At 32.3% G+C, this 13,242-nt stretch overlaps 1 protein-coding gene across 1 annotated transcript; it reads left to right on the forward strand.

Annotated features, from left to right (window-relative positions):
* Window positions 1-3,637: 3,637 nt before the first annotated feature.
* Window positions 3,638-7,071, forward strand: LOC120078640 (uncharacterized). Its single transcript, XM_039032933.2, has 3 exons — window positions 3,638-3,978; window positions 4,927-5,719; window positions 6,906-7,071. The coding sequence occupies exon 2, from the start codon at window positions 4,936-4,938 to the stop codon at window positions 5,704-5,706; it is 771 nt and encodes a 256-aa protein (XP_038888861.1). The 5' UTR covers window positions 3,638-3,978; window positions 4,927-4,935; the 3' UTR covers window positions 5,707-5,719; window positions 6,906-7,071.
* Window positions 7,072-13,242: the final 6,171 nt, after the last annotated feature.

The raw sequence follows: 13,242 nt of genomic DNA on the forward strand, positions 1-13,242 counted from the left end.
AAATCATTCATAAACATTTGTAAACATTAGAGTCACTCACAATCTTTGAGAAACCCTTTTAAGATTGACGAGCTTCTCTTACTAATGTCAACCCTGTGAACATATCAATATACTTTAATTACTAGCCATGGTTTCCCTTTTAGACTCACTTTCAGAATTAATCTCACATTTATTCCTTTCGCTTTCAATTCTTTGTAACTTACCTTAGGGCGTCAAGTACTTAGTTGAATTTAAAAGGGCTTAAACTTAAGCTTGTTGCCTCATGTCTAACGGCCACACCTAATACTTAGTAGGATTTTTGGGGTGTCGAACCTACGTTTAGCAAGTAGTTGCCTGTTCACCCAACAAATTCTAGATTCACTTTCTAATTTCAATAACTCGAAATCCAGAACTCATTTTAAGAAAATTCCTATTTCAAACATGTTTAGAATTGTGTTAACAACGTTACCTCAAAATTTAAGCGTAAAACTCTTCGTGGTTTGATTTGGAGCATTAAATCTTTACCAATGGCCCTAAACCGCGAAGCTGCTTGCTTGTTCAACACTTTCTAAGTTTAACTTCCAAAATATGTAACTCAAACCCCAAACCTTATATTGCAAAAGTTACTTCTACAAACTTACTTATAAACGTGATCAATGTTGCCTTAAATTTCCAGCTTGAAATTTTAAGTGGTTCGTCCTAGATCTTGATTTCTTCGTCGACGGCTCGGATTCGCCCAAAAACGAAACCCATAGCTACTTCCTTCCTTCTCTGGCCTACTTTCAACGAGAATTTCTTCCAGTGACTCAGCTGCAGAAATTAGACTCTCAGAGCTTTCCAACGGTACCAAAATCGCTTAATTTGCCCAAAGGAATGTCTAAAATGAGCTCTTGAAGTTCCCTCTTTCTTTTTTATACCACCGCCCAGCCATCTGCATGAAATCTCCTTAAGCCACCTCACCCACTAGCGGAGATTAAGGGCTAAGATTAAGCCAACTGTCCAGATTACTTAGGGTTTAAAACTGAACGTTTCGTGCAAAACCTGATACTCGAAGGAAAACTCGATGGTAATTTGGTAAATACTCGATGAAAATTCCAATGTTATCCCGGAAAATACTTGATGGAAAAACTCGATGCTTGATGGGATACTTGATGCTCGATGGCTTGCTCGACGTACGATCCTTCCTCTAACACACATACGCGATGCACGATCCTTCCTCGATTGCACATACTCGATCACGATCCTTCCTCGATCGCACATACTTGATGCTTGATGGCATTTTCTTGATGCCTGTCTTGTGCTTACTCGATGCTCAACCACCATTTTTCACGACCAATACTTAGGCAAACTTTCTTTTTGCAAGGCTATCTTATTAAGCACCCGATAACCAAGTTTCTCATACTTAAACGTTTCCCTCTTCATTTTCTTATCCTTAAACATAATTAAGTGAGGTAATTAAAACTCGGGTTTTACAATATACTTCCGTCCACTCGATATAACCATGATTAGTAAGTTAATCATTCATAGGTTGTTCATAATTACAGCTGGGTCGACGCTTTGCCCCCTGTAATTACATATTGTTTCTTAAGTCCCACCGACCTTCTAATAAACAATTGGTTTGTGGTTCAACTACCGAACCGAGTCCTTCTCGAGTTAATGAGAGGGTGAGACCCCTTGTTCGAGATCCAGAGTCATCACTTAAGAGAACAACCTATCTACTATCCCTAAAATCAGGTAGGAGTGAATTCCATCTTGCAGGACAATATCCTCAGCTATCTACCTGGTCTTATCCCTAAAATGATAGGCTTATTGAGTCTATGAACTCGGACCACTCTCACCCATGCAGTTTAAAGGAAAATTCTGAATAAATAGGATTTCATAGTTAGTTCAAGATTAAGATCGAGTTACCTAGGTCATCATATTGAAACAGTCAGGCTTAACAGAAAATGACGTTATAAAGTAAAAGTGACTATTTCGCAATCCGATCATATGCAAACTCATTACATAGGACACCCTCACTCACATGTCTTCACATGAACGATTCAAGATCATATCGTTTGTATCAAATACAAAGTGTGCTACATCCATAGTGTCCTTAAAATAAGGTACCCAACCTTATTCCTATACTATAGACCGTTTTGGCTATTATTCGAACTTGATCCACTTTTATGTCTTCACATATAGTTCAAATATTCATGCTATAGCAAATGGTTCTTAGTTTATTGGATTTAGGGTTCTTAAATGCAATTCACATATCCAATAACATCATTACTGAATAAACCTCAATAACAACTTAATTGTAAAATAGAATATGTTAATTGTTTACAAACCACGAATTTTATGACATAAAACCCAACTGTATTTACCATTCAATCCAAGCAAGCAAGCTATATTAGCTTTACATCTCGTTCTTGATATTAGTCGAGCATATGAAACACTTTCTCTTTGGTTGTCTACTCGACGAAACCCTTCTTTTGAGCAACAAAAAACAACTTTAGAAATATCTCCATTTTTTTTTTGTGATATCTTTTCCTTACATTGAAACTAATATTCCTCCATAATTGACATAAAATTGATATGCTTCATCAATAGAACTAAACTTCATTCCAACTATCGACTCAAATTTAGTACTAATAGTAGGCTCTATGTTTTTCCCCAAATGAACTTCATCAAAATTAGTATTAATTTTAGAGAGAGCATCATCTTCCAGGTAGGTATGTTTGTATCTCTTATGTTCTCCATGGCTTCAAAAAATGATGTTCAAATCACAACAATCATAATATGAATTCATAACAAATCAATAAAAACATTAAAAATTAAATAAAGAAAAATCTACAGCAATGCAACACAATTCAATATAAAAAACTCATTTTGATCATTTTTTCTACTATAAAATAAAAGAATAAAAATATAATAGTGAACTCAAACCTGAAATCACAAGGCGATAGGCTTAGGCAGTTAGATGACGTTAATGATCGACAAAAGGAGAAAAAAAATATGACCACCAACGACGAACTGATGAGAAGACAAATCGTCTCAGTCCAAGAATGAGAAACAAAAATGAACCCACATGAACATGGACTGAGGTACGCTGGTTAAACGCTGGTAAAATACTTGAGAAAGTGCCAACGAGAAGTCTTTTTTCTAAGAAGCCAACCAAAGAAAGATGAAAATAAGAAAATTAAAGATGAAGTATCTTTGGGTTTCTTCTGCAAGACGACGCTCACAATGTTTTAGGAAAAAAACAAAAAAAGAGCCAAAGAAATGTCGATGTAACAGACTTTAGTTTAGATAAAATATTAAGAAGCTCTAGGCATGGACTTGGTTATTATAATACTAAGTTATTATAGTTGAGTTATAATGGTTTGTGTTTGGATATAAATTATTTTAGTTTGAATTATAATCATATGTGTTTGAGCTGTAAATTATTTTAGTTTAGGAAGGATAACAAAAAATTAAAAAAGAATAAATTTAAAATAGTAAAAACGATAGCAAATATTAGTAATTGAGAGTTTGAAATAGTATTTATTAGAGTGGTTATTATAGTCTTAGGATTTATCTATTATAAAATGAATAAAAATCTAACCCAATAAATACTTGCCACGTGGGCTGTCCCATCAGCACCTAAGTTAACTTAACCTAACCCGTTCCTTTTCCTATCTCTCTCCACAGCCCCAAAAATTCTCTTTCCCCATTCTCTTTCTTCCCATCTCCACCAGTTCGCCGCCGGCACCCTTTTTGCCGCAGCCGCAGCCGCCGGGTGGCCCAACCACACGTCGGTGCCATTATATGTGTCTCTTTATCGCAACTGCACTGCCACGCCGCCCCTCATTTACCTCCGCCACATGATTCGCTGCATTCTTCTGCCGGCCCAACTCTCAATCTTCCTCAATCTTCTGCAACTTTCTGTCGTCCGCCATTAATCACTTTCTTCAGCCTTCCAGTTGGTTTCCCCATTTTCTCGTAGGAGTTTTCTCGACCCTCCGTTCTCCTTTCCTGGTATTGTATCCGTTTCTTTTACTTTCTTTTGATTTCAATTGCTTTCTTTCCATTCTGATTGATTTTGGGTTTAATCGCTTAATTCCACTAATTTGTTTCGTAACGAAACGTGTTTGTGCACAATTATGTGGCTGTCGCTTTTTACTCATGTCGGAATCCGAATCGAGTTGTTTGATTTGCTTGATGGTTTCGAAGAAAATTGAATTGAGGGGTCTTTTATGGTGATTTGTTCTCGTTAATTTTGCTTCCGTTTTACTTCTTGACTTGTTTTACCTGTCTCTTTTCTCATGTTCTTATAAAAATGAGAAATCGGGGTCCCATTGTTGATGGAAGTGAAGGTTCTGATCCCGCCTTGTAGGAACATATTATTATACCGTGAACGAATTGCTTGGAGATTGTCTGGGAACCATCTGAGGAAAGAACTACTGAGAGTTGTGCACTCAGAAGTTGTGGTTGGGTTTTTTAAGAAAAAAAATTCAATGGTTCTTATATAAAAGATTGTTTCATCCCGCCACCACCAACCGCTTCCTATTAATCAGTGGAGTCCCTTCTGATATTGATTCCCATCCCCCATCCTTCTCCATGTTAGAACGTTGTTCATTCATTTATTATTGCACCTGGTTGCCTCTCCCCTTCAGGTGATCAAGAGACTTTGTCTTCTTGAGGTGTGCATTGCGCTTTGAAAATACTGGACATAGAGAGGGTTTTTTCTTTCTTTCTTCTTCATTATTATTATCTTTTAATCTTGCTTTGTGTTTCCTTCGCACATTTCACTCTTAGATACTTTCCTTGTTATAGAGAGAGTGCACTCAGCTATCTCCCTTGCTTGGATTTGGGTTTGACTTGCTGCGGTGTTTTCTTTTGGTTACAATTGTTTCTTATAATACACACACACATACGTATATGTAGAAAATCACTCATCTCTTATTATTCATATTTTCATGACAGGTCCGGCACATGTCCTCTTTCAGAATTGCACAAATTCACCTAGTGAGTTCTCATCGTGAGGTTTATGAACCGTGTGATGATTCGTTTGCTTTAGTTGATGCACTTTTAGCTGACCGAGTGAAATTGTTAAATCATCATCCAACATTGTGCTTGGAAGTTGGCTGTGGTAGTGGCTATGTTATAACATCTCTTGCTCTTATTCTGGGAAAGGAAGCTTCTGGAACCCATTATATTGCTACAGATATCAATCCGCATGCAATCAGAGTCACCCAGGAGACTCTAGAAGCACATGGGGTTCATGCAGAGTTGGTATCCACTGACATTGCATCTGGTTTGGAGCAGCGACTGGCTGGATCAGTTGATGTGTTGGTTGTGAATCCACCCTACGTTCCAACGCCAGAGGATGAAGTGGGTCGGGATGGAATTGCCTCTGCTTGGGCGGGAGGGGAAAATGGCCGAAGTGTCATCGATAGGATATTGCCAGTTGCAGATGTTCTTTTGTCTGAAAAGGGCTGGCTGTACATGGTTACTCTTACAGCGAATAATCCCTCTCAGATATGCCTTCAAATGAGAGAAAAGGGCTATGCTAGTAGAATCATTGTGCAGAGATCAACTGAAGAAGAGAGTCTTCATGTGATAAAGTTTTGGAAGGATGCTGATCTTCAAGTTGATGGAAAAGATTCAACACATAAAACAGGCCCTGGAAGGGTTGTGGAGTCTCTAATTTCACAACTTCCTCGTCTCTCTTTTTGGAGAAACAACAGCAACACTAACAGATGAATGAGTTATCAGAGTACGTTTCAAGACTTACTTGTCTCATCTTGTGATCCATTGTTTTTATTTTAATTTTCTGCGCTCTTGTGCTTTCCCTTTTACACTCGACCAAGTAGCTGTCACTGAAGGTTTCATTTTAGTGAAAGCAATAAGTTTTCATCCCTTAGTTTGCCGTCTTTCTTGTCCCATTATTGATGTCGTCTTTCTTATCCCATTATTGATGTCGTCTTTCTTATCCCATTATTGATGTCGTCTTTCTTATCCCATTATTGATGTTTCTCCTCACTGCCCGTTTACGCTAACTAGTGAAGCATCAAGTTCAATGGTGTTAACCTAATTATCTTGTCTAGGTTAGCTCATTCTTCCTTGTTTTAATTTCTTTCATATTATCTAACCATGCACGGAGACTTCGAAAGAAAAATTGCTTATATGTAGGCTTCATTTGATAACAATTTCATTTTTTGTTTTGTTTTTTTTTTTTTGCATTTTTTTGAAAATTTAAAAATTAAGTTTATAAATATACTACTTTGACCAATGAATTTCTCTGTTTTGTTATTCACTTTTTACTTATGTATTAAAAAACCAAGTCAAATTTTGATAGTTAAAAAAAATAGTTTTTAAAAAACTTTTTTGTTTTCAGAATTCGACAAAGAATTTAAATGGTGTTCTATATAAAGATGAAAACCATAGTAAGAAAATTAGTTAGAGACGAGCATAATTTTCAGAATCTAAAAGCAAGAAGTCAAATGGATATCAAATGGGGGTTGTAGTGATTCAATTTCAACCTCTAATCATCATGGGCTGAACTAGCGGTCAATAAGGGTCATAGGTTTAACAAAGAACTCATCTACTTAGGATTTAACTTATGAGTTTTCTTGACACTTAAATGTTGTAGTACAGATTCTCCCATGAGATTAGTTGAGGTGTATGCAAGCGGGTCTGCACAGACACTCCTTACCCCAAGAAAAAGAAAAAAAAAGTGATCTTTTAATTCCACACATTTGCAGCCTAAACTTTCACAGCCTTTTGTTACCTGCATGCAAGGGCCTTATATACCAATTGACCTCCAAAGTTTTGAAGTTAAAGCCAGTAGACGCATGCATACTTTTGCTTTGTGTATAATATTAGTTTTAACGTGGTAGATTGAAACTTCTATGGCGTATAGATTAATTTGATTAGCCTTCTTGGTTGTGCCTCTCTTGCAGGACGTGAGACTCATCTGCTCATCCTCCATTGTTACAAACAACAAGTCTAACCTTCCAACTTTGTGCATTCCACATGTGCATAGTGTTCGTTTATGAAGCACAGATATATATACGATTATACGATACAGATACGATCGGATACGACGATTTGTTAATTTCTTAAAAACTAAGATACAGATACGTCTAAGAATACGTCATATATATATATATATATATATATATATATATATATATATTTCTAAAAAATGTTAAAGATATATTTTTTTTTCTTAAAAAAATCTAGGATAGATAAATTTAGCATACAAGTTAATAACAATAGCACAAAATAGAATACAAACACTGAAATATAATAAAAAAAAGCAACATCTAAGATGTTGAAGTACAATAGTTAATAAAATGCAATAGAAAAGTGACTCATATTACAAAGAAGAAGAAGATTAGAGGGAGAAATATGAAGATAAACGAAGAACTTCTTCATTGAATTGTTGAAGATATCCAAATGGTTTATATTTTGGTGGACTTTGTGGGGACTCAAATGTGAAGATGAAGATTAGATGATTCTAGGGTTTGGTCTTTTATTTATTTTTTTTCTTTTAGTTTTGGACTCGAGTAGTGAGCTTTTTAAATAGGTTGCCTAGTTTTAGATTGGGAAAGATTAGATGAGTTGTTTGTCTTTTTCTTTTAAAAAATGTATGCATATACGTCAAATTGTGTGTTAGATACGTATATGGAAAGTATCTAGAAATATCGGTGAAGTGTTTGTGTTTCATAAGTTTTCGTTTTTGTAAATGCAAATTCCTTTATTTTGATCCTATAATTGCTTAGAGATTTGTCATATAGTCAATACCATCATTATCACCTGCTGAGCTTAAAACTTTAAGCTCTTAGATCTTAGGAATCATGGTTTCATTGCCAAGGATCTATGAATTGGGCTGCTGCTGTTACATATTAACAATTTGTCTGAATGTTTTTGATATGTCATTTGTGACAATCTCAGCTCATACTAGTTCTCATCTGATCATTCAGTTTTGTCACCATTTTTTTTTTCTTTTCATTCTATTTCTGTCTCTTAGTCCATTGAAGGTTCAATTTCATTTGGTCAAGTTTGTTTCTTTCTTTGCGAGCATCAGTAGCTTAATCCTTTGCTCACAACAAGTTAAGATTGATTTTGAAATAGTTAAAATCATTTTTACCATTTTAAAAGTCATTTGTCATTTTCAAAATGATTCCTTTAACGATTGAAAATCAATTTGAACGATGTTTAAGTTGCAGTTAAGGGTGTAAAATTAAATTAAAGTTTTTTTTTTTTTTTTTTTTGTTTAATCATGTTCATTGCTTAAATAGTTTTTTTTAAAGAAAAATGTCTATTAGTTTTTGGTATTTCATTTTGTCTAACTCTATTAAATTGTCGACGCGGCTCAACTGTCATAATAAATTTGTGTTATTAACTTTGAGGTTAGATGTCTGAGTTATCTTATATATTGTAAAAAAAAAAAAACTTAATTAAATTAAATGCGTCAATACGTGCTTGACTTTTTGTGGGTTAGGAAAAGAATTCTTAGAAAAATCGAACCCTTGCAAGTTAACTTTGAAAAAAAGGTATTAAATCTGCACATATTTTTCTCGTAATTTCCAATTGCACTTTCCAAATATTAGAAAGTTCTAAAAAACTAGTTGTGATCGGGGCCCAAATGCAAGGGAGTTGATTCATGAGGCATCTATAGCTTTACAATATGATACTTCAAGCGAGGACATAGCCTGTGTTTGTCACGCACATCCCACAAGCCAATTCATATAAGATGCGGATTTCAACGTGTGTTCTTTCATATTTTCTTCTTAATCTATAATTTCAATTTTATCGAATGGAGCTTTGAAATGACTTTTGCTAGTCGTTTATTTTCCTTGTCACTCTCTTCAGTGAAGGTTTGAAGTTTTTCAAATACAGAATTGCTATTTTCCACCTTCCATTTGGCTCTACTTACAATAATATGTTATGCTTTTTATACTTGAGTGCCAAATAAAAATGAAATCGGAATATGTTAGAACAGTTGAATCGTCGAAGTTTGGTCGATTTATGGAAATATTAATATCGATGTAAATCTTGAAGAATTTTATGAAAATTGTTATATTTAGTTGATGAAACTTTGACTGTAACTTAATTAGACTATGATTTACCGTTTTTAATCATCATTTCTTTAAGTAAGACAACAGTTTTGGATTGCTGTAGAAAAAGATAAAAGTGAATAAAAGTAAATCATAATTGTTCTTTTGTGTTTGGTAAAATAGATTGGGATTAAATCTATTAAAATCACTTTTAAAAATAAAATATTTGTAATGCACAGTAGAATAAGAGAAAAAAATCTAAAAATATATTACATTTTTAAAATATTTGCAAATATGGATGAGTTGAATAGTCAATCTTTGATTTTTTTTTTTTTTAATTTTCAATTTCGCCCTCCCTTGTTTTATTTTGTTGTACAACTTTTTTTAGCCTTTTTATTTTATTTCTCTTATTTGATTTTTGCTTCTTCCCTCCCTATTTTAATTTTTTCATTTGATTTTCTTTCTTAATTTTTGCTTCTTCTCTTTTTTTTTTTTTTTTTTAATTTTTTTTATTCTTTCATTTATCCAATTTTTGCTTCTTTCTTTTATTTTTTTATTTTCTTTCATTTCCTTCTTTTTTTTTCTTTTCTTTTCTTTCTTCAGTTTTTTATTATTCTTTTTTTTATTTTCTTTCTTCAGCTCTTACTTATTCCTTTTTTTTAATTTTTATTTTCTTCTATTTCTCCGATTTTTGCTTCTTCCCTTATATTTTTTATTATTTTATTTTCTTATCTTTCTCCGATTTTTTACTTCTTCTCTTTCTCTTTCTTTTTCCTTTTTAGTTTTTCTTTCATTTTTCCAGTTTTTGTTTCCTTTTTTCTATTTAATTTTCTTTTTTTTTTCTTCAGTTTTTTTCTTCTCTCTCTTATTTTTAAAATTTTTCTTTCCTTTATTTGAATTTTTTCTTCTTCCCATTTTTTTCACAAGAATTATGAGGCTGAGTTCCATACGCATGACTTGAAAGTATTCAATTCATAAGTGACTTAACACCAACAACCCAATCATCAAGTTTGATTATTATAATAAATAATAAATATAAATAACAAATGAAAGTCTATCAGTGATAGCCACTAATATTTTCTATCATTGATAGCTTAATCTTTGATTATATTTTCGTAGTTAATAGCCACTTGTAGAAATCTATCATTGATAGTCAGCTTAGTGAATTTAATTAATAAAGTTGAATATCGAACTAAAATATAAGTGTAATGCCTAGAAGTTATCACTAATAGAATGTTTATTAGTGATAGAAGCTATCATCGAAAAGAAAAGAGACTTATACATGTTTGGAAAGGACAAGAAAGGGGCAAAAAGGTGTTCAGTGGTTATGATTGATAGAAGCTACTACTAATAGCATGTTACCAATGATAGGAGCTAATACTAATAGCATGTTATCGATGATAGAAGTTATCTGATAACACGTTATCGGTGATAGAAGCTACCATTGATAGCACGTTATCAGTGATAGAGAACTATCACTGCTCTATCACTGATAGCATGATATTAGTGAGATCGTTGATAGCATCTTATTAATGATGTTATCAGTGAAAGAAGCTATCACTGATAACCACAATATGAGTGATGTTAGTGATATCGGTGATAAAACTTAAGTGATATCTATATATCGAGTTTCTTTTAAAGGTGATAACCAGTTATAGAAATTTGTCATTAATAGCCTTAAGTGTTAATATTTCAAGGTTGATTCTAATTGATGAAAGTCTATCAGTGATAATGACTAATAGCTGCTATCAGTGATAAAAGATTATTAGTGATAACTACTATGGTAATCAAAGTTGTTGGTTTTCTTTCAAAGTTGATCACTATTTATAAATCTATCATTGATAGCCACTGATAGCCTTAAGTAGTAATATTTCAACGTTGATTCCAATTGATGAAAGTGAATCAATGATAGCTAATAATAATTGATAGCAAATTAAAAGTTAATATTTCAAGATTGTATTAATTTTTCTAAAATTGAAAGCTATTGCTGATTGCAACTATCATCGATAGCAATTGATAGAAGCTATCAACGATAGCAGCTGATAGAACCTATCAGTGGTCATCACTGATAGCTGCTATCAGTGATAGCTTTTAATTTGAGAAAACCGGGAAGAAGCGAAAAAAATGGTGGCTAGGTATGAGTTTTTTAGTCTTTTACTATTTTTTGATCTATATATGCAATTATTTTATCCTTGTACTACATATTCTATTATTTTGGGCTTAATTCTATGCAACTAGCCCTTAAAAATATGTTCATTTCACGTCTATTTTAAAATCATTTTTCCTACTAGCTTTTGAATTCTTCTAAAGTCAGGAACGGTCTTAAACTAATTTTCAATTTTGAGTTTTATTGTTTAAAATTAAGATTTATTTCATAAATTTATTTCTTTTTCACCTAATCAAATCTTATCTTCTGTTTTTTTTAATAAAATTATTTCTCTTAATATTTAAAAATGAATTTAGAGTAAATAAAATACATCTTTCTAAACAATTATTTAAACTTATATATTATGAAAAAATAAAAGTTTTAGTAATAGACATATTTTAACCATTCTAACTCAAACTAGATTATTTCCCATTTGGTAAAATTTGATTTTTGGTCTTTGTTTTTTAAAGTTAAGTATATTTCATCAACATTTTTTTACAATGATTTGTATATTTCTTTAATACAATGGTTGAATTCTTAGCCAAATTTCAAAAACAAAAACAGTCTTTTGAAAACTACTTCTTCTTTTTTTTTTTGTTTTGTTTTGTTTTTTTTTTAATTCTCAAAAGTTGGTTTGGGTTTTTTAACCATTAGTGAAAAGTAGATAACAAAAGAAATTTAGAAGTGAAAGTAGTATCCATAAACTTAGTTTTTAAAAATAAAAACAAATAACAAAATGATTACTAAACGAGGCCTTAGGTTTAATTACTACTTTTGTCATTGTATTTGTTCATTTTGGTCTCTCTACTTTCAAAATATTAATTTTGGTCCTATACTTTTAATTTTGGTTCATTTTGATCTCTATTTTTTAAAAAAATGTTTATTTTAGTCATTGTGCTTTCAACTTTGGTTCATTTTGGTCATTGATCTTTTAAAAACTGACAATTTTTATCCTTTAAAAGTAAAAATGAAGGGACCAATATGACAACTTTTTAAGAGTGAAAAGACCAAAATGAATTAAAGTTAAAAGTACAAGGACTGAAATGAATATTTCTAAAGTATATGAACCAAAATGAACCAAAGTTAAAAGTGTAGGACCAAAATGAATAATATGAAAGTATAAGAACCAAAATGAACCAAAACCAAAAGTATAGAGACTAAAGTAGTATTTAAACCTAGTATTTATTTACTAGACACTAATACCTACTTTTTCAAGTTTCAAGCTTAAATTTACCAAACACTAATTTACTTCATTTCACAGCTGATATTCTAAAAGTACAGTTGTCAGCAATTATTTTAAAAACTACAACAATCCCAAACGAATGCTTAGGTAATATTTATTATTTCGTAATCAAAACAGGTGTAATCATAATGAGTTTCCATTGATGTATCAAATCATAATGAACCTTAATTACAAACGCAATTATATTTTTTTTATCACGTTTACTTAGACATTTTGCAAACGTAATCAGATTACGATTGAGACAACTTACTTTGTAAAGATAATATTACTAAACTACCATCTAGGTTTAAAAAATTTTACGCCAATCAATGATCAAACCGATTTGAGACCAAAACAAGGGTTTTCTCGATCATGAATGAATGATCTAAAAATTAAATCGATGAAAGTAATTAGAACCATAAAATTGAAAAGCTTGAACCGAACTAACATAGCTAATTTATACAAAAACCAAAATTTTCTCCAAATTTCATCGAAATGGGTAAAAATGAAATTCTCCTTATCAAAATCTCGAAATTTCCGACCATGAGCATAACCAAGTCGAGTAGGGAAAAAAAAAAAACAAAATTACCACTGAAAAGTCTTCATAGGTTCAATGAGATTGACGAGATTTTGATGAGTTGGTCCATCTATTCCTCTGTGATTTCATCTTTGAACTTCTCTATCAAAATGTGCATCACCATGCCTTCCCCCATCACTTTGATAAAAAGAAAAAAAAAAGCAATAGTTTGGAAGGCTTGAAACTGTACGGTGAAATGAAGGCAATTTCTCTTTTTATACAAATACAATGTGTCAAACTAACATAATGGCAAGTGTGAGGATACCTTCTCGAAGATCCGAGTCGAGAA

Source organism: Benincasa hispida, chromosome 5 (genome assembly GCF_027475165.1).
Source record: "Benincasa hispida cultivar pf3 chromosome 5, pf3_genome.v1.1, whole genome shotgun sequence".
NCBI classification, from domain to species: Eukaryota; Viridiplantae; Streptophyta; class Magnoliopsida; order Cucurbitales; family Cucurbitaceae; genus Benincasa; species Benincasa hispida.